Below are 22,239 nucleotides of genomic sequence, written 5' to 3'. Positions count from 1 at the left end.
GTTGAAGAATGCATTTTTATCATGAAAAAGCATTTTGAAGCTCTCCCCCCTGTCTTCATTGTTCTCTATGGAGAGGGGAGAGGTGGAGAGAGATGAGGCACCAAAACAGGACAACAACGAGTTAATTTACAGCTACATCACCGGGCTATCTCAGCACTGAACTCTGAATACCGGCTTTCATTCGGCTCCCACTGTGTAATCCTTTTGTTCTCTGCTCTCTGTTGGCGACTAATCTCCCTCCTTCCCCCTCCCCTCTCCATATGTTACACAGGGCACGACTGATGTAAGAGTCGAGATTTCCTGATAATGAGAGAGGAGGGAGGGGGGGACCTGGGGAAAGGCTTTTTGAATGCAGATAATGGGGATATATTGCCTTATAAACCCAATTACAAAGTTTCTTAAAACTTTAATGAATTAAAAGTATCAAAATGTCTATAACAACAGTGACAACGGGAAGTGCAGCCATATTGTTTTTCACCATTGAATTGGTGCGGTGCTCCTCAGCCTGCATCTATTCTGCTTTTGTGAAACTACAATGCCCATCATGCTGAGTTTCAGCAGCTCTGTTATTCGCTGAACAAGTGATCCAATAAATATAAGTTATATTGTAAGAATGTGGGCATAATGTAGGGTAACCCCCGTTATAAGTTGTGCTCTACTTATTTTAATAATAATTTATTGTGTTAAGGTGCATTGCAATCTGCTGTCTTGGGATATGGATCTGTGAAGAGCTGGCAGAGAACACCAATCATCCTCAGGTTATCGATGCAATTAACGTTATTGGAGTCACATTAAAGGTAATTCCTGCTCTTTTTCCTTCCAATAATCCACTGGATATGTTACTGCATGTGTTACATTACAATTGATCTTCTATTGAGCTCAACCCTCCTGTTCTAGAATTAGACATTGATAGGTATTGTCAGCGTGTACCAAGTGACTCACTGCACATTTTTATATTCTGGGCTACTATTATTCTTGCAGAACATTCTCATCTGTGGCTGAAAATGTTGTTCAGCAATGTGGAGCACATGATGTACATGTCCTGAGGAATCTCAAAGATGATTCACAGGGTAGAGACATTGAGATTTTATGTTGCTGCTTTAAAGGGTGAATTAAGCTTCATTGTCTAGTTTTCTAAATATGCCAGATATTAAAGGGGTATTCTGGAGAGTAACAATTGTAAATTTTTCACTCTGAAATTACCTGAGCCACTCAGGAAAGAGAGCTGTAATAGTAACCACTGCTTGCTGTGCAAAGGCTGCCTCTCTCGGAGCGATAGTGATAGGCAGCCTCCTCCTATGCATTGTATAGTTTAACCCTTTCAAGACTAGGGGTCATTGATGCCTCAACGCCCAGGTAATTTTAGGACTCATAATGATCCCATAAGTTTAAGTCACTAGCTCTGCCCCCTCTTCTCTGTCCCCTGCTGCTGTTATAATCTTGTAACAGCGTCAGGGGAAAGAGGGGAGGGGGCAAAAAACGCAGCCATGCACTGGCCTCATCTCTCTTTCCTGTTGGCCTCCGTAGCCCGGAAACCGGAGGTCTGAGGCTTGTGGTTTCTATGGCTACCATTGGAGCTACCATCTAAAGCCCTATAGATGCTGCGGTCATACCTACTGCAGTATCTATAGGGTTTAACTGTCAGCACTGGAGTGCGACTCCGGTGCTGACAGTTGCAGCGGGTCCCTGGCTATCACTGACAGCTGAGGCCGCTGTGGATGACACAGGCACCGCTACTGTTCCTGTATCGTAAATTAACTTCGCTGCAGCGAGGGGGTTAACAAGAATATTCAGTAAATGTGGGGCTTCGTGCTCTATATCAGTAGCGCTGTTTGCGTGGCAGCACTGGATCAGAGTAGGGGAGCAGGGATCAGGGCTTGGACAGCCCTGCAGTTCCTGACATAAACATTAGTAGTAACAGTGAGGCCCAAGCCTCCCCTTACCGCCACTCAATATAAATTGCTGTGTAAGTTTAAAAAAAATATATAATTTTTTATTTTGTAATAATACAACTTTTTTTAAAGCAGTATATTTAAAAAAAAAAAAACAGTTATTCCCGAGTACGGCACCTGGCTAGCCACTTTCCCACATTTAGGTGAAAAGCTATTCAGTACATTCAGTGGATTGCAAGTTCCAGTGTTATTATTCCTGCTATAATTTGTATTTATAATTTCTACACCTCTCTTCCAATGCTTATCTTCCTTTACTGCTTGGATTATATGCAGCCCTTCCCCTTGTCACACACTATCAATTATTTTCTTCCCTTTAGACTGGAGAGGTGTGTGACATTAGTTAATGGTTAGTGATGGGGAGCATTGAGTGCAATGTATTTCTACGTCAGTGATGGGTAATTAACATAGTGTCTTCATATCAGAAGCCGCAGAGAAGCTTGACCCTGTGGGCTGTATGTCCATATTACTACAACCAATAAGCGTCAGTGCTCTGTGGTATTACTCCCACACTCTGGAGAGGAAAGAACATCGAAGTATTACGCTTGTACCCTATTATTCCTTTGGTTTAGCAAAGTTTCTGCCTCGCATTAGTTCCTTTATAGACATTTAGTTGTCATTTTACTGGATGAGAGGCTCCATTTATTTTCATGTGGTTTCTTCATATCACCTCATTTGCCAGACACGAGCGGGGTCTAGATAAAGTATTAACATTTTTTTTGTGTATGTCTAGATCCATGGTAAATAAACTATATATAGGGTCTTGCTCCCCTGTACCTCTATAGAATGCTGGAGCAGCCCTGAAATGGACACTATAGAGCAGCACAAAGCAGTGTAAGCAGTGTAAACATTTAACAGCTCCTCGGTGTATTGCTGCCTCAGTCTCACTCCATGCAGCTTATTGAACCAATAGCTGGCCCAGACTTTCATCACTTTTCTAGAATTACTGATAAAGCATGTAGGAGGAGGGGTCTGATAAATCTATCTATCTATCTATCTATCTATCTATCTATCTATCTGTCTATTATGCTCAATAAGGTCCTTATAGAAGCCTATACAGAAGGAGGGATCTGCATAGAGTGCTGCTCTATGGTGTCCATTTCATGGTTGCTCCAGTGTTCTATAGAGATACATGGGAGCAGGATTCTCTCTTCTGGAGGTGAAGATGGGGCCTGAAAAGGGAAAAACTGGTAAAAAAAAATACCATTTACTATTTTTATTCAGAATTAGCTCCTCCTGTGCAACATACCCAACTGCTTGTTCCAAAAAGTTTGTTAAAAGGATTTTGAATAGTGTCTGGTGAACTTGCCAAACTGTTCAGGTTTGGCAACATTCTCCAAGTCCAAACGCTTGGCATTTGACTCCTGTGTGTGGAGAAGTTGGATGCCACCCTAGGGAGTCCTGAAAAACATCACTACAGCCATAGGCTGCGTGTATGTTTTCCTGTCAGCCCTAGGGCAGCATCCAAGTTCTCCAGACACAGGGAGTCTTAATGCCAAGAGTTTGGGTTTGGCAAGTCCGTTCAACACTATTCTTGACTCTTTAAGTCGCTTAAATGTGGGGGAAGAAATATAGTTTTACTGATCTTGTACTGACCTTTAGTCCTGCTTTATGAAGGTGTCGGAGGTGAAACTTCTCAGTATTGCTTTCATTCTCTGTCATTATAAATATCATCAGACAGTGTATAATATTCCAGCATCAGAGAAATAAAATCCTTGTTTTTTCTTGATTATCAGAAATGTTTAAAAGGGTTAAAACAGGGCCACTCTTGTCTCCAGATTGGGTGCGGTATGAAACTCTGTTCCATTGAAGTAAATGGAGCTTAATTGCAAACCACACCTAACCTGGAGACAAGAGTGGTGCAAAAGTGGCCATGTTTTTGTAGCGTTGGATAACACCTTTAAGTTGAGCCTAAGCAAAGCATTACGTGCACCATCTCCAGACATGGAGTACATGCACCCTTTCAAGTCCAGGAACAGCTCCTTAATGTCATTGTGCTTCATTTAGGCATCTGACTATTTCTGCAGATTAAAAGCCCATTTTATTAAGTTTTTTTGCTATTATTAAAGTAAATTAAGTTGTCATAAATCAGAGGCTGCGTCTTACGTGTATACTTACTGTATGTTCCATTGTTATTTATATGGCTCTTCCTGCTATAAAGCAGCATTGTGCGGCAGTCATGTGCCTCCCTGTCGGCATCCCCTGCTGCTTTATAGCGCGGCTGGTTTTCAGCACCATGGATAGTTCATGTCATGGCTGTGCTAACAGGACTCGCATCTAGCTGCCAGCTGCCTTGTTACATGTGGATTTACTTCTGGGCGGTGTAAATAGTATAGATATCTATTTGTTTAGTTATATAATAATGTTAATGGAAGTTACAATAAGTTAGGGCTACATTTGTCCTAAACCTCCAAACACACAGTGGAATAAGCCGGGGCCAGTGGGACTGTGTTTTACTGCAGACACCAACTTATTTTTCTTTCCTAATTTTTGGGGCATTTTTCTTTGGTTTCTTTACAGTTTTCCAACAAAACGGTGGCCCAGGTGGCCTGTGATGTGCTTCAGCTGCTAGTTTCTTATTGGCAACAACTTCAAAGCGCTGAATTGCCTTTGTGTAGAAAGATCACAGAGGTAAGTTGTATTTGTGAGATCTTCAAGACTTCTGGCTATCAGCTCTTCCTGTTGCTTCTGATACGCCTGTCCTGTTGGCATGCCTTTGGCCGATATACTGCGCTGGGATCGGGAAAGAGGAAAAAGACGTCCACTCACCTCCCCGCTTCCAGCGGTGGGTCCCGCAACGCGGCGCTCCGGTGGCCGGTTCCTGACCTATTCTGGGTTTCTGACGCGGGCCCGAGACGTGACGGCTCAGCCACTCAGTGAAGGAGGCGGGATCTGAGCGGACTTGAAACTGATCCCTCCTCCTTCACTGAGTGGCTGAATGGACCTCGTCCCCGGTCCTAGCGCAAAATTCCCACAACATACACATTTTTTGTGGACACAGGCTTCATAGGTATGATATTAAGGATTTTGTACAAGGAATTCTTACATTCTTTTTGACAGGTAGCGTTTTTAAGGGCACATTTACAAGTAGAGTGTACAGCTAGATTTAGGATGCGCATTGACAAGTGATTGCTTACAAACACATAACTGCTTTAGGTTATGGGTGGCACTACAACACCAATTCATTTACTTTAGTGAAAACAGCTACAATACTGCACACAGACTGAAGATACAAGTGGCGCTGTTTCTGGCAGAAGTATGTTTTTCCTAACCCTGGTTAATCCATTTCGTGTTTAATGTACTATATTCATTACGTAAACATTTCTCCTGTTATGATTTCATGGTAAATAGACAATATGTTTTCTCATCTCTCTTGTAGATTTTGGTAGCCACTATTTCTTTTCTTTTGCCAAGTGCAGAGAACTCCTCAGTGGAAACAGATAAAAAGGTAAATGTTGTCACCCTCCAGCGATGCCTCAGCGTCTGTCATAGCTCTAGTCATTAGAGACACGTACAGTCAGATTTCCGGCTATTTCAGCTTCCAGATCAGAAATTATACCTCATTCCCAGACCCAACTAAAATGTTACTGATAACAAGAATACTAAATACTAATAACATAGTTAAATTATATATATATATATATATATATATATATATATATATTAAATCAAACATATACATACAGTTTTGTATATGCCTGGTCAAACCCTGACTTACATCCTGAGACAAATGCTTAGGGTGATATGATGGGCCCTGCCCCCCCTCACTGACCACAGCGGTGTGCCACCTCAGCCAGTGGTTGGAGCTGTGATGGACTTGGGCTAGGTAAGTATATTTATTTCCCATTTTATCTCCCTCCCCAGCAGTATACCTTTTTTTAACATAAGGACTGGGAAAACCCTTTAAGGGTGTATTTATTTTGTTCATGTAGGGGTGAAGGTGGTCACATTTTACATTTAGTGGTTTATTTTAAAGGGGTTTTCGGGGGACAAATAAGAAAACATTGTGTACTGCTACCTCATGCAGTCATACAATAACAGAGCATATTCTTGCCTCCTTCAGTAATCTCCCCCCAGCCCCTTTCCGTCTGCATATGCTTCCAATCCCGGCTGCACTTCAATCCTTTCGATGACACCCGCTCGACTCTGTAATTGGCGGGGAGCGGGAAGTGACTGAAAACCAGCAGAATGAGAACACATCTGGGATTGGAAGAATAGCATAGCAGAAGCAGGGAGGGGGGTGAAGGAGGTAAGTAGGCTCTCCGTTATTTTTTTACTCAATTGGGTTGCAGTACATGAGGTTTTTCCATCTGCCTGGAAAACACCTTTACGTCTCTTAACTGTGATTACCTAGAGTTTTTATCTGTTTGTTGGTTTAAAAAAAATAAATAAATAAAAGTTAGAAACAACAATATGAAGGTCACAAGATTGAGACCCATAGCAATGAAAGCAGTAGCAATGGTGCCCTGACAAAAAGTAGAATACCTGTACATAGGAGCATCAGGGGGAATAACCTGTGAATGAGCTGGTGGGCAAATAGAAACATAGAAAATTGTTGGCAGAAAAAGACCATCTAGTTTGCCCTATTAGTATATAATAAGTAAGTAATATTTTATGTTGTTGTTGTTGCTGATCTTAAAATACTGTGTGATAACCTTTTTCTGTTTCAACCATTAAAGTTGTTTAAATATTTGTTACTAATATTAAGTTTACACCTGCAACAGCTGCATCCTCCAGGGAAAAGACCAGCGTTCCCAGTGCAGACATTGTTCCTACATTAAGAGAGCACCTTCTCTGGGCTGTCTTAGCCACATTATACAGCCTGTGGCTGCATCCATGTTTTCCAGGACTCCCTAGGGCTGCAGTATTATAATGCTGAACGATCACACTCGAGCATGCTCCAGTTGCGCTCATCTCTGGTTATTTTATATTATGTTTTAGGTTTTTTTCATGCTTGTATTCAAACAGCACTACTGCTGTTAATAATTTTATCTTTTTATCATGCAGTTTATAGTGTCCTTGTTGCTGTGCCTGTTGGACTGGTGCATGGATCTTCCCCTGCCGACATTACTTGAGCCCATATCTACATCTCCTCTTGAAGACTCTAATATAGCCAAGCCTTCCCTACTCGACTACATTTACAGGGTATGTGTGTTAGGCGCTGTGATGATGTTCTGTACCCAGCTCCTGAAATGAGCAGTTCTTCCCTAGACAGGGACAATGTGATTACAGCCAGAGGCTCTACACAGTTGGGTCGCTCCGCGTCTCCCGCTTTATGAGGGTCAAATGGAGGTTTGGGTAATTCATGTGATTTGTGTATTTCCGTGTACCAGCCGAGCCATTGTGATTCTTATAAAAGGCTGGTGTAAAGTTTTTTTTTTTATAGTTTAGGGAGAGGTTATTTTATGATTACTGTATAGATTTGTCCAGGTCATTAAAAAGGCATTAGACTAGCATTACAGTGCTTATTCAGGACTATATTCCCGCAAAAACAGCACCACGTTTGACAAGAGTGATGCAGTTTCTGATAGAAAGGGGCCATGTATAATAAGATGTTTGCCCAAGATTAATCTCTTCATTTATATAGCATATAACTTATTCCTCCATACTCTACATCACTCAGATCAGTCTCTGTGCCCATTAGGGCTCTTAATCTAATTCACCTATCTGTATATGTGTTTTTTTTTCTTTTCTTATGGAGGAATTTGGAGTACCTGGAAAAAAATCCACACAAACATGGGGAGAACATATAAACTCCTTGCAAATGTTGTCCTTGGTGGGATATAAACTCAGGACATGGATACTTTCTCCCCAAAACAGTGCCATATCTGTCCATAGGATGTGTGCAGCCCTATTTCCTTTACTGCTGCTAAACTGCCCTACCACATGCAACCTATGGACAAGTGTGACACAGTTTTTATGATTCTCAATTCCAGTCCTCATGGCCACCAACAGGTCATGGTTTGAGGACTTCCTTAGTATTTTACAGGTGATAAAATTATACTCTGTGCATCAGGTATTATTGCAGATGTTCTTTGGATGGGAAATACTCAAAACATGACCTGTTGGTGGGCCATGAGGACTGGAGTTAACGACTGGTATAGATTACAATTATCTAATCCATTATAACCACTTTAAAGGAGAAATCCTGCAAAAAAATTTTATTAAAGTATTGTATTGCCCCCCCCAAAAGATATATGAATCACCAATATACACTTATTACGGGAAATGCTTATAAAGTGCTTTTTTACCTGCTTTTACTACTGCATCAAGGCTTCACTTCCTGGATGACATGGTGCTGTCACTTCCTGGATAACATGGTGATGTCACGACCCGACTCCCAGAGCTGTGCGGGCTGTGGCTGCTGGAGAGGATGATGGCAGAGGGATGCTCAGTGTCCCTCCAGTGCTCTGTGTCCCTCAGTGTCCCCCTGCCATCATCCTCTCCAGCAGCCACAGCCCGCACAGCTCTGGGAGTCGGGTCGTGACATCACCATTTTATCTAGGAAGTGACATCACCATGTTATCCAGGAAGTGAAGCCTTAATGCAGTAGTAAGTGCAGGGGAAAAAAGCACTGTATGTGCATTTCCCGTAATAAGTGTATATTGGTGATTTGTATAACTTTTGGGGGGCAGTGCAATACAAAAATTTTCATGGACTTCACCTTTGAAGGGGTTGTCCAGGCTTAGAAAAACATGGCTGCTCACTTTCAGCAACAGCACCCTTCCCTGTCCTCCCTTTGGGTGTGGGTATTGCAGCTCAGTTTCATTAAAGTGAATGGTGCTAAATTGCTAAATCTGCAAGAAAGTAGTTATGCTTTTCCAAATTCTTGATAACAATTTTAAAATCAGTTAAAAAGATACTAAACCTTCAGAAAGACAATTTAAAAGGTTATACAGATTTGTAAAATACTTTTATTAAGTACTGAAAGTCAAACTTTTTTATTTTTTTATCAGCTGCTAAGTTGTGTAGTTTTTTTCCTGTCCGGTCCTGTGCTCCTTGCTGCCACCTTTGTCCGTGTCTGGAACTGTTCAAAGTAGGTGGAAAATAAGAGATTTGCTCCTGCTCTGCACAGTTCCTGATACGGACACAGGTGGCAGCAGAGAGCAGTGTGTCAGGAAGGTACTGCATGACTTCTCTGGGACATACAGCAGCCGGTAAGTACTGGGAATCTTGACTTTAATTTAAAAGAGGTCTTTTACAAATCTGTATACTTTTTTGGCACTCTTTGATTTAAAAAATAACAAAATCACACCCCTTTAACACAGGATTTAATACTATACTATACTATATTATAATCTTTTCTGAGGACAAGGACCCTGTCATTCTGATTAATATAATGCTGTGCACTTACACAGGGCCTTCTGTATTTGTTACAGCATCCCTGTTGATTCAAGTAACAGCCTTGTAACCAGTGACCTAGTATCAGTCTTTCTGGATTGCAGGAATTTCTACATGTTTCAGTAATTGTTTCCTTTCCATTCTACATGTACACAGGTCCTGCACTGTTGTGTGTGTGGCTCTAACACCTACACTCAGCAAAGCCAATACATCCTGAGCCTGGCTGACCTCTCCTCTATGGAATATGATCCATTTCTGCCGCTAGGGACCGTGAAGAATTGTGAGCCTCCACCTTCTTTTTCCTCCTCTGACTTCAGCAACCTCCTGACAGTGGCAGAAGGTAAGCAGCTGCCAGGCCGACTCCTTTTGTTTCCCCGCAATCCCTAAGAACTGTGAGTAGTAAATGTCACCGACCATACCTTTCCATCCCGCATGGAGACAAACACATAAATAATCCAGCTCCGCTTTCTCTGAAAAGTAAATAGATGGATTACAAGAAGCTCCCCTCTGCTTAGATTCATAGAAATGGCTGTGACCATCATCAGAAGTAATTACGCTAAGTAGCTACACAGTCGATGGGTTGGTAAAAGAAATTTAACATAATGAAAAAGGCAGACGTGATAAGTGAGTGCTTTTCTAGGGTTCTGGATTCTGGAGTAAGCACTTTTTTTCTGTGTGCAGAGCTGTCTGCCAGGTATGGAAGCATCAGTAAGGTTTTCATAACATGTTGGGTTGAGATTTTTAAGGGAAAAGTTCTTTTCTTTGTAGAAACATTTTTTAAATATATTTTTGACTTTTTACTGAAATCAGAAAGTTAGATAGATTTGTAATTTACTTCTCTTTAAAAATCTCAAGTCTTCCATTACTTATCAGCTGCTGTATGTCCTTCAGGAAGTGGTATATTCTTTCCATTCTGACACAGTGCTCTCTGCTGCCACCTCTGTCCATGTCAGGAACTGTTCAGAACAGTAATAATTCCCCATAGAAAACCTCTCTTGCTCTGGACGGTTCTTATTACGGGCAGAGGTGTCAGACGGGAGGGAGTACACCACTTCCTGCAGGGCATACAGCAGCTAAGTCTTGGAAGACTTTTTGTCCACGTTCTCCTTTAAGTGTTTTTATACTTTTTTTTCCCCCCCCTATGAGAACAATCCATGAATTACTGTGACGTTAACACTAGCCTCTAGAGCACTTCCAATGAGACTACTTTGACATCTGATGATTGCACTACATTCCTGGTATACATCGGCATACCAGCAGAACAGTACAATGTACAATTTGATGTCCATTGAGTTCAGTAACCCAATCATAGAAACGCTTAGTGCATTCACTCCCAGCTCTCATGACCTGGACGGACTCCCAAATCAAGTGTATGATGCTGTCCAGGTCTCATAGATAGAGGAGAGTGCAGAAGCGCCAGTTTTACTTACTGGTCAGGCTCTTAACGCTCAGAACTTGGCTGATTAAAAACTTGGCGTGTCCCTTTCTGTACTTATTAGCTACTAAATGTCCTGCAGGAAATGTTGTTTTCTTTCATTCAGACACAGTGCTCTCTGCTGACATCTCTGACCGAGACAGGAACTGTCCATAGTAGGAGAGTTTTTCTATGGGGACTCATAGAAAACCGAGACACAGTTCCTGTCTTGGCCAGAAATGTCAGCAGAGAGCACTGTGTCTGAATGAAAGAATACACCACTTCCTGCAGTACATTTAGTAGCTGATAAGTATGGGAAGACTTGAGATTTTTAGATAGAAGTAAATTACAAATCTATATAACTTTCTGCAACCAGTAGATTTGAAAGAAAAAGATTTTCGCTGGACAGCCCCTTTAAGGTGTTGCGTTACTAGGTAATAAGCTGTTTCTCTGTTACTTATTTCTTTTTTTCTGTGTTTTAGAAAAGAAAAGGCGGAATCTGGAACTTATCCCCCTAACTGCCCGTATGGTGATGACGCAGCTAGTCAACCATCTTGGACACTATCCCCTGAGCGGTGGTCCCGCTATTTTGCATAGCCTGATTAGCGAGAACCATGATAACCCGTTTGTGGAGACAGCCGAGCTCTCGAATGATGTATTCCGCAGCCCGAACCTGCAGCTTTTTGTATTTAATGATAGTGCTCTTATTTCTTATCTGCAAATCCCTCCAGCAAATTCCTTCGAGAGAGACTCAACTACTGGGGTGCCTGGCGATGTGCGCATAATAGTCAGAGATATCTCAGGGAAATACTCTTGGGATGGTGGTATCATGTATGGTCCATTAGAAGGTCCCACAGTGGCCGCAAAGCCAAGAAAACTGCAAAGTGGACAACCGGATTGCACAGATCTAACTTTGAGGCAGTCAGATTTCTTTGATGGGGATGAGTTGGATGCTCTGGATACGTTACTGGAAAAACTTGGCAGCACAAGTCCGGAGTGCCTACAACATCCGGAGCTGAAGCTGAATGAGCCGGCTTTACCTCCTGTTGGAATGAGTCAAGAACAAGAAGAGGAAATCGTCCAGGCAATCCTGAGACAAAGCGCTAGTGAGGCCGAGCACATAGACAGATGTAATTGTGACCCCAGTGTGAAGGTGTCATCCCAGGAGGAACCCAGCACCGCTGAGCCACAAGCACCTTTTTATTTCTGTAGACTTTTGTTGAATGATCTTGGAATGAACTCCTGGGAGAAGAGGTATGTTGAGGGTCCCTAGATACCCCAAATCACTTACAATAACACTCCAGAAGAAAACAGATTTACTGTGTTGTTGCTGGTGCTAGGCTTGAGGATGTGGTGTTTTATACAGTGATTCCTGTACCCGACATAACACAGCGTGGCAATGGGCATTTAACATAAGAAGAGTTTGTTTTCAGTAATGGCTCAAAGGATTAAATAGCCATAAAGGTAGTCCTAGTGGTCAGAACCCCAGTGATCAGCTTTTCACATTGATATGGAAAATAGCCCTTTACAAGTCCCCATACACTTTAGGCTATTGTTGGCCGTACTCACTATTCGGGTATCTAACGTGTGTGGGGCCATCCTGAACAACCACTAACAGATGATGTCGCTGGTGATAGGGGTCAGCCGTGATGGAAAATCCCTTTGTTCAGAGAGAGATACGCCACAGCGAGAGTGTTCTGGCTGCGGCTTACCCCCATCCCTCCCCATTGAGAGCTTATTAGCACTGGGCTGTGCCAAATGTTCCTGTGTGCGGGGAGGACAGGTGGGAGATATATACGATTGTTTGGACGTCAGTTATTGAAGGTGTATGCGGGACCTTAAGACCTAAAACCCCAGCCTAAATAGATCTCCCTCACTTAAGGTGGCCATACACCATATACTAAAGTTGTCTGAGCCTGCCACCACTGCCAAGTTCGGCCAGCTGTCTAATGGTGCGTTAACACGAAACGATAATTTGCCCGATCATATGATTAACGATGTCGGAGTAACGGGGTTTTTTTTCAGCATTTAGACGGAACGATACATCGTTCAAAAAAATTTGTGCGATCGCTTAAGCTTATCTCACACATTGGTTAAATCGGCGAACGACTGTTTACATCGAACAATCTGCGTTTTTTTTTACGAACGACGATTTGATAACATGTTGTAAGATCAAAATGAACGATTTCTCGTTTGTCGTTTGATCGTTCGCTGCGTTTACACGTACGATTATGGTTTACACCGCAGTATATTTGCCAATCTGTCAAAAAAAGAATTCTGTGTTTATTTTGTGCTTTGCTTTATACAATGTAATTGTTTCCTTTCGCTAGGAAAAATTTCCACCTGCTGAAGAAGAATTCAAAGTTATTACGGGAGCTTAAGAATTTGGATTCCAGGCAGTGGTAATGATCTTTTCTGATTAAATTTAAAGTGACACTATTACCCAAGATGATAGGGGTGACATTCACAGCAACAACAGTTGCTCCTGCATATTGTAGATATACTTCTGTTCAGGAGGTCCGGGGCTTTTGGTAGAAACAAGTTTTAAATATCCACGCCCCATAGGCATTGGTGGCACTTGTTTCATATAGATAGGGCTGACCATAACCCCCCCCCCCCCCCTCCCTGCACAACACCACAAGGGGGAGGCATGGATTACAGCGCTTGATCGAGATGGGGAGAGGGCACTCGGCAGCAGAGAAGCCCCGCCATGATAGCAAGGTTTAAACTACAAAAAGAAGTCCTGGACCTAGAACAGACCTCCCGCTGTTTTGGCTGTTTATGTCAATGTCACCCGTGTGATCTCAGGTGACAATATGACTTTAATATGTACTTTATGTGATTATTTGGGACATTTAAAAAAGTAGAGGGGTGACGTGAGTGGGGGCTATATTCTGAAACCTCTGTGATTGTCCCTGGGCCTGAAGAACAGACCTCCAGTGTCTAGATACCTTTGTGTTTTGTCTTCTATGTCACTTTTGACTTACTTAGAAATAGGTCATCAAGAAACCATAGACACACTGTAGCAAAACTAGCGTGTAAGTAGAGCAATAACTCAGCCGGAAGCAAATAGCGAAAATCAAAAGAAACAAGTTTCCATTCAAACCAAACTGCAAAATAAAGTGGTAACAACCAAAATCCAGGTGACAAATCTTGTCTGGAAGGGTTACTCCGGCTCTCTCCTGCATTGTGTGTCAACAGGCTCCCTGAGAGGACATTCAGGCGGCAGTAATTCTCTGCCATCCATACATTTATTATTGTTAATGTAAGTCTTTTGTTGTCGGACATGGTGATTCAAGAAAAGTTTCCCCACCAGCTGCTGAGCACCAAGCTCCAGTGGTTTAGCCGGAGCAGCGGGAGGAATAGTCTTTAGACATTAAATGGAAATCATTTTGGGACAAATAGACTGTTAGGGGAAGTCATGCTGAAAGCGAGGAAACCTCAGGCTACGCCATTAACCCCTTAAGAGACAGCCTGTGTTATTGCACCTTAAGGCCCAAGTTTTTTTTTTTTTTTTTTTTTTATAAATTCGTAGAATTCAGATAAGGTGGGACAGCGCTCTTTGTGGCAACCAGTGTAGGAAGTCCGGCGGATATTATATTATAGTCTAAGAGGGTAGCTGTCAGCAGAAAAAGATACAGTATTCTACATATTGTGACTCGCCTGAATTGGTAGCTGTCGGCAGAATAGGTATTATTATACATACTACCAGGGGTAGCTGTCAGCAGAATAGGATATTATTATACATACTACCAGGGGTAGCTGTCAGCAGAATAAGATAATACTATACATACTACTAGGGGTAGCTGTCAGCAGAATAAGATAATACTATACTTACTACTAGGGGTAGCTGTCAGCAGAATAGAACATTATTATACATACTACTAGGGATAGCTGTCAGCAGAATAGGATATTATTATACATACTACCAGGGGTAGCTGTCAGCAGAATAGGATAATCATATTATACATACTACTAGGGGTAGCTGTCAGCAGAATAGGATATTACTATACATACTACTAGGTGTAGCTGTCAGCAGAATAAGATATTACTATACATACTACTAGGGGTAGCTGTCAGCAGAATAAGATAATACTATACATACTACTAGGGGTAGCTGTCAGCAGAATAGGATAATAATAATATTATACATACTACTAGGTGTAGCTGTCAGCAGAATAAGATATTACTATACATACTACTATGGGTAGCTGTCAGCAAAATAGTATGATATATACAATGTCAGCCCTGATGGGTAGCTGTCAGCAGAATTAGACAATATTTTATATACTGTGACAGACCTGATGGGGTTAGATGTCAGCAGAAAAAGATATTCTTTATATTATGACTTGCCTGACTGGGTAACTGTCTGCAGAATAAGATAACATAATATATTATACATACTACTGGGGGTAGCTGTCAGCAAGATAGAATGATATTATATATACAGTGTCATCCCTGATGGGGTAGCTGTCAGCAGCATTGGATAATATATATACTGTGACAGACCTCATGGGGTAGCTGTCAGCAGAATAAGATAATATTATATGTACCATGTCAGCCCTGATGGGGTAAATATCAGCAGAATAAGAACATACGTTCTTTGAGGGGGATATTATAGGGTAGTTGTCAGCAGAATATGATGAATTTATACATATTATGACAGGCCTGATAGGGTAACTATCAGCAGAATAAGGGGATATTTTACATACCTTGAGAGGCTTAATGGGTTAGCTGTCAGCAGAATAAGGTGATATACATACTGTGGCAGTCCTGGTGGGTTAACTCTTGGCAGAATAGGATATTATACATGCCGTTACAACCATGATGGGGTAACTCTCAGCAGAACAAGGCGATATTATATATGCTGTAACAAGACTGACAGGGTAGCAGTCAGCAGAATAAGATATTATCCATTCTGTGACAACCAAGATTGGGAAGCTGACAGCAGAATAAGATATTATACATACTGTGACAGACATAATGGGGTAGCAGTCAGCAGAATAGGATATTATACATTCCATGACAAGCCTGACCGGGTAGCAGTCAGCAGAATAAGATGACATTACTGTGACAGCCATGATGGGGGATCTGTCAGCAGAATATGAATTAGGGTTAAAATTTTCTGCAGGCAGTTTATAGAATGACAGAATAGTAAGCCAGCAGTATACTGAAAAATATATGAAAAAATACTTTTTCAAACCTTTCCCTCTGTGTTGGCAATTATGTCATTTTATCTTTCTATGTTGTCGTGGTGTTCAGTCATAAACTGCATTTCTATGTTTAGATGTTTTAGTAGGTGGTGAAGTTTCTGGGATTCCCTCCAATCCCCAGTTGGCCGCAGACTGCTCCCTGCTGTGTACAAGCCGCACATCCCATGCTGTCATCTCATAAAAGACTACAGCAGTTTAGGGGGGAATAAATCTCATTTGTGCAGCCTACGGATAAGACGCAGCATTGTGTGATATTCCTACAAAACTGCAAGTGATTTAAGAGTGCGGCAGATCACTCCCATCCGGATTATAGAAAGAAATTGCACATTTTTTTTTTTTATAATTTATGGGGTTTTCTGTCGACACCAAAAGGACATTAGGAAGTGTGAATAAGTTAAAGCCATGCAGCCTGTTCTCGGTTGCGATTGGCCCCACATTCTACATGTTCGTCTTTTCCTCAAAGGATGCATTGATTATTCGTAGCCCACGCCAGGATCATCATGCACTATTCATGACGATTGTGTGCCAAGGGAGATAGATTTCCTTTTTGTGTACACCAGCTGAAAAACAGCAGCTTCAATAAGGAGTTTGCCAGGGTAGGGAAACTTTTCATATCTGGTCTTTATTTTATTTTCCCCGTTGATGGCGGGCTGCCCGCATTAGGATGCAGTTAAGCAAACTTTCTTCATGCACAGTTAATTGGTCCTCTTAGAGTTTTAATGGCTTGGCGTTGTGTCAGCGATAGCTGCATGCTCACTACAATGGAGGAGATGCATTAGTCATAAATCACCGCCTTATCTTCGCATCTGTGTTAAAATTGAATCATTTTAATGAATAAATAAGTAGTAATATGGGACTTGGGCTCTTTCGGTCATGCTAAGCCCTAGACTGCAGATGTATTGTGTCATACCGTGTGATTTATGCCCTTCATAAGGCACAGTTTAGGGAGAACTCGCTGCAGCGGCTAGAACAAGCCGTAGGTTCACATCCATGGCCGGCAGATGGTAGAAGCAACCTATTCACTATAGACTTATTTATTTAGGGTCAGCATCTAAATGTGTTTGTGTGTGTGTGTATATATACATATACATATACATATATATATATATATATATATATATATATATATATGTGTGTGTGTATATATATATATATATAATATATATAAAAATTTCTTTCCTTTTCTTTATAAGAGATTCCTCATTGGAGTCAACAAGGAAAATCCTTGGGGGGAAAAACATGCAGAATTGCAAGGAAAATTAAAGTGTGTGAATGTTTAGAAGGTTTTAACACCTTTTGTGTCATTGGATGTAAGTGTACACCTGATGTGAGCAGGGGGACTATAGAGTGGGATTGGAAGCCCTCCTTATACCCAGTGGCTGTTAGCTGCACTTTTGGCTATTTAAGGGGGTACTTCAGCGAAAATTTATTTCAAATCCACTGGTGTCAGAAAATTATATAGATTTGTAATTCACTTCCATTTAAAAATCTCAATCTTTCCATAGTTATCAGTATCAGTTTTCTTTTTAGTCTGACACAGTGCTCTCTGCTGCCAGGAACTGTCCACAGCAATAGCAAATCCCCATAGAAAACCTCTCCTGCTCTGGACAGTTCCTGTCTCAGACAGAGGTGGCAGCAGAGAGCACTGTGTCAGACTGAAAAGAAAACAACATTTCCTGCAGGACATACAGCAGCTGATGAGTATGGGAAGACTTGAAATTTTTAATTAGAAGTAAATTACAAATCTACCGTATTTTCCAACATAGGCGTATAAGACGACCTCCAATTTTTTTCATCAAAAATAGAGAGTTTGGCATATACTCGCTGTATAAAACTACCCCTCCTCCAACACACACCAAATTAATAAAAAACATCAGACAGCAGTGAGGTCTGAGAGGTACAGTAATACCAGTAGGTTACAAGGGTGGCTAGACGGGTGAAAGAGGTGTGTTTTTCTGGGCACAGTGCCACTCTACAGTATGTCTTTTTTTCCATACCCCGGGCACCTGCTGCTTCCTTTGCCCTTCATACGGTCGCAGCATACGGCAGGGATTCAGATTTTTTCGAGCTCTTCCCACGTATGCGGGGACCGTAGAGTCTCCTGTCCGGTTCCAAAGTTTTTCAGCACCTACTCTATAAAACAACACCCGACGTAAAAGACGACCCCTTACTTTTGGGAAGATTTTCCTGGGTTAAAAAGTAGTCTTCTACGCAAGAAAATACTGTATATAACTTTCTGAAACCGGTTGAATTGATAGAAATTTTTCTTTTTTGCTGGATAACCGCTTTAACCACCTAGATGCCTATGTCAGTGGCAGTCACAGCATCTAGATCATTAGAATGCACACGCCAGTCACTTCTGGGGTACACTAAATCCCCTCTCAGTGGGGCAGTGATCATTTGATGTCCATGCCTGCCCTGGTTCTTCTCCTATTACACCTTGTCTATGGCAAACTTTAATAAAAGAACAGTAATGTTACAGGAATACAGGACTTGGATTACAGGCCCAGTAAAACTATTGAATAGAGGTGAGCGTGACTCAAGCTTGGTCGCATACCAGTGGCTGAAGAAGTTGGATGCGTTCCTAGTCCTGGAAAACATGCATCCAACTTCTTCAGCTACTGGTATTCAAATGCTGAGCGATCCAACTCAAGCATGCTTTTTTTTTTGTATTATGCCAGCCACTAGAGACGAGCGAACCGGGTTCGGGCTCGAGTCGATCCGAACCCGAACGCCCGGCACCCGACCAGCCGGGGCTGCTGAACCTGGACAAATCTCCAAGGCCGCCCGGAAAACATGGATACAGCCAATGACTATACCCATGTTTTCCACACAGCCCCAGGGCCCCACCCAACCCCAGCAGCCACCGCCAATCAAACGCCGAATGCTCGGGTTCGGATGGACTCGAGCACGCTAAACTCAAGCATGCTTGACGTGCTCTCATCTCTACTATTTAACATTGCTGAATTCTACCAGTCTTTTATAGGACAAGGTGGTTTAGTTGTCAATCCCACATATCCCGCAAATAATAAAACTATTGATGGAGGGTCCAAAGAGAAGATGGAGACCGCACTTCCAAAAAGAATTCACACTTTATTCACACCAGATTGCATCTGGTGTGAATAAAGTGTGAATTCTTTTTGGAAGTGCGGTCTCCAACTTCTCTTTGGATATTCAATACGAACCTGGGTCCGGTTTGGTGAGACGTGCACCTGCACATTGTATTTTTTTCTAGTGCTGCTGAACATATTTTTTGAATTGATTATTGATGGATGGGATATCATCAGGCCCAGAGACACATACAGGATCCAGTTGTGTTTGGTTTTCAGTACTGGCTTTAAACATGAGCAGATTCTACCAATCTTTTGTAAGATGCAGTGATAGGTTAGGTTCTCTCCACACCACATTTTTGTGGTGTCTGACAGGGGTATTCATTGGGGGACACCCTGGTGTATCTCTACTGTATACCTATGGCAGCTTAATGTTACTAGGCATGTTAAAAAAAAAAAAAAAAAAAAAAAAAGTGTCACCTTCAAAATCTAAATCGGCAGTAGATGTGATATAATTCAAGTTTGCAATATACATTCATTAGTTTTAGTTATCATGGAAAACACAGCACTTCTTGTTTTCCTGAGTCAGAAAACAGGAAGTCCTGTGTATCCCAGGTCATCTGGGCGCTCACAGAGAGAAGGCAGTCATGTGATTGATGGACACATTGAGCCGGGACTCTCTGTACTGGCCAAGATTCCTGTGTTTAGTCTGTTTTTTACAACCAGCACAAGTCATAAAATCTGCCTTCAGGAGACTGGACCTGGATTTCTGGTAAGTACAGCTTTGTTTATTATTCTGCTGAAACAGGCGGCAATTATGTATACCACTAAAGGGGTGTAGGTGGTCTGCAACAATGTTTAGGTAGGTGGTACATGTTAGAGTAACAGCCATATACCAGAACTAAAGGTCTCTCAGCAGTCTAATAGATCCCACCCTTTGACAGGAGCCATTGTTTACCTCACCTGTTGGGTTTTAATGTTATGGCTGATTGAGGCAGATATGAATAGAATATTAGTAATAAAATCCGATACACGATCCTCTCCTCCAGCAATTATTTCTCATAGGTAAATGTGATGTTAAGGCCCCGGAAGCCCTTGGGCGCAGGGTTGTTAAGTAGACACGTTGATTAATTCTGTAAGGGGAGAAATTCAATTAGGTAAGGAGAATCCCAGGGATAATTTAATCTGAAGGCCATTGAGGTAGGCAAACACCAGCAATTTATAGATTTACATTGGCTGAATGAAAAAGAAAAAAAAAAAGCCGTGTAGCATTTATTGAATGAGTCTCTTGGCTGCGCTTGTTACAACCATTCTGCTCTTTACGGCACTCCCTTTCCGGGTCAGGTTTATGGCTCTAGCTGTGTGTAGATGCGTATACATAAAAAACGATTTGTTCAGTCTGCCACTTATATCTGTACCACATATATCCTATATGCGTCCGTCTTATTGGCTTCTAATTGAAGAAACCTCTAACCAGTATGGCTTGCCGAAGGGGACATAGGCTGCAGACCCCGTGTAGAGGATTTTGCTCAATTAGATGTCTGTCGTAAGCTTTTCACACAGATCGTCATGTTATACTGGGCACTTGCTGAGGCTGGAAGGTTAAAGGGGAACTATCAGCAGGTTAGATGACTCTAACCTGCTGATAGCTCCCAATAGAGCATGGGGCGCTGAGGATAAAGCTATGTCTTTCACCTTCATCCTCGGTGCTGTTCCTGTACAGTTTTAGTATAGTTCTCCGTACAGTAAGGCAGTTTGGAGCACTTTATGTGGCACACTATCACAACTTTTACATTTAGAGAAGACGACTACGAGGACATTTAGGCAGCACAGTAGCTCCCTGGTTGGCTGTCATGCCTCAGTCACAGATTTATCCGTTTTTGAGGTATTTTTGTTTCTGGTTCACACTACGTTTCTCCTATTCATTCATCGTTTCCTTTTTTAATTGGTTACAGAGAAACGTAGTCAGCGCTATTTTTGTGTATGTTAAAAAGACACGCATTCTTTTTGATCTGTTTTGATAAAACGTATACGTTAAACTGATAGGAAAAATGTAGTGGGAACCCAGCCTTACTTAAAAAAAAAAAAAAAGACAAAGGAAACTGCCATTTGACTTTGCTTTGAGTGAATGTATACATGAAATTTATTTGTGAAAGTCTTAAAGGAGTATTTCCATCTCACAAAGTGACTTCATCCAGCTCCAATATACCATCACTTTAGTAACCTAAATTCGGACTACTTATCTCCAATGTCTATATACATCAGAAAATAAATATATCTCCTACAACAAAAATGATGCTAGACAGTACACCCAAATCAATAAATCAAATCGCCGCGTACACCCAAATCAATAAATCAAAACGCTGCGTTGCGCTAAACTTGGCAAAGCTTGTTTAGCGAAACGCAGCGTTGGCTGAGTGGTCTTACCGGCCAGAACATACTTTTGTTACCAGAGGTCTAAGTATACTTTTTTGCACTATTTTCTTATACTAGTTTTTCTTTTTGATTGTATTCCTTTGTACACTTTTGCATTGGTATTTCTTTGTACTTTTTTAGCTGCACTTGCAGCTCACTCTTTTATACATATACCTATGTACAAAAGATCTAAGCACCTTAGGAGTATATTGTTTTCTTAGATTTATACACCTTGGTACCTCCTGGGATTGAGTGACATATCATCAATTAAATTGCTATACAGAGTATATATTATCTCATCTGCCTTGTAAGCCATCCGATGCATGTACTCCTTGTTTTTAATATGTTTTTAAATATATATTTTTTTCTATATGTGACAATAAAGTATGGATTTGATTCATTGATTTGGGTGTACTGTCTAGCATCATTTTTGTTGTAGGAGATACAGTATATAATATACCATCACTTTATAATTGGTGGGACCTCTGGGACCTCCGCTGATCCTAAGGATGAAAAAACACTATGTGCCCCCTTAATTCTCAGGATCAGTGGAAGATCATAAACTGATATCATATCTTAGCGGTAGGACATCACTTTATGAGTTGGGGAGACCCCTTTAATTCAGTACCTGTACAATAAAATATAGTAAATGCTTATTTTATGATGTGTTTTGTTTATCAGTCGTGAGACCCACAAGATTGCCGTGTTTTACATCGCTGAGGGGCAGGAGGATAAGTGCTCCATACTTTCCAACAGCGGGGGAAGCAAGGCTTACGAAGATTTTGTAGCAGGCCTCGGCTGGGAGGTAACTGAACATTGTCATCACAGTTATTGTTATCCAGCTTTGGTTTTAAACT

The 22,239-nt window shown here is 41.5% G+C and overlaps 1 protein-coding gene across 3 annotated transcripts in view; it reads left to right on the top strand.

The window, feature by feature from the left end:
• The window catches only part of RALGAPA2 (Ral GTPase activating protein catalytic subunit alpha 2), a 206,921-nt gene that overhangs the window by 96,541 nt on the left and 88,141 nt on the right, over positions 1 to 22,239 (top strand). For all 3 annotated transcript variants that reach the window (XM_069955233.1, XM_069955234.1, XM_069955235.1), the window contains 8 exons: positions 689 to 797; positions 4,470 to 4,580; positions 5,329 to 5,397; positions 6,957 to 7,094; positions 9,447 to 9,630; positions 11,187 to 11,958; positions 13,035 to 13,106; positions 22,064 to 22,187. In XM_069955233.1, the coding sequence (XP_069811334.1) occupies positions 689 to 797; positions 4,470 to 4,580; positions 5,329 to 5,397; positions 6,957 to 7,094; positions 9,447 to 9,630; positions 11,187 to 11,958; positions 13,035 to 13,106; positions 22,064 to 22,187 (1,579 nt within the window). The remainder of the gene's footprint in view (positions 1 to 688; positions 798 to 4,469; positions 4,581 to 5,328; positions 5,398 to 6,956; positions 7,095 to 9,446; positions 9,631 to 11,186; positions 11,959 to 13,034; positions 13,107 to 22,063; positions 22,188 to 22,239) is intronic.

The sequence above is a fragment of the Dendropsophus ebraccatus genome, chromosome 15, assembly GCF_027789765.1.
Source record: "Dendropsophus ebraccatus isolate aDenEbr1 chromosome 15, aDenEbr1.pat, whole genome shotgun sequence".
Classification (NCBI taxonomy): Eukaryota; Metazoa; Chordata; class Amphibia; order Anura; family Hylidae; genus Dendropsophus; species Dendropsophus ebraccatus.
This window is presented reverse-complemented; position numbering and strand designations above follow the sequence as displayed.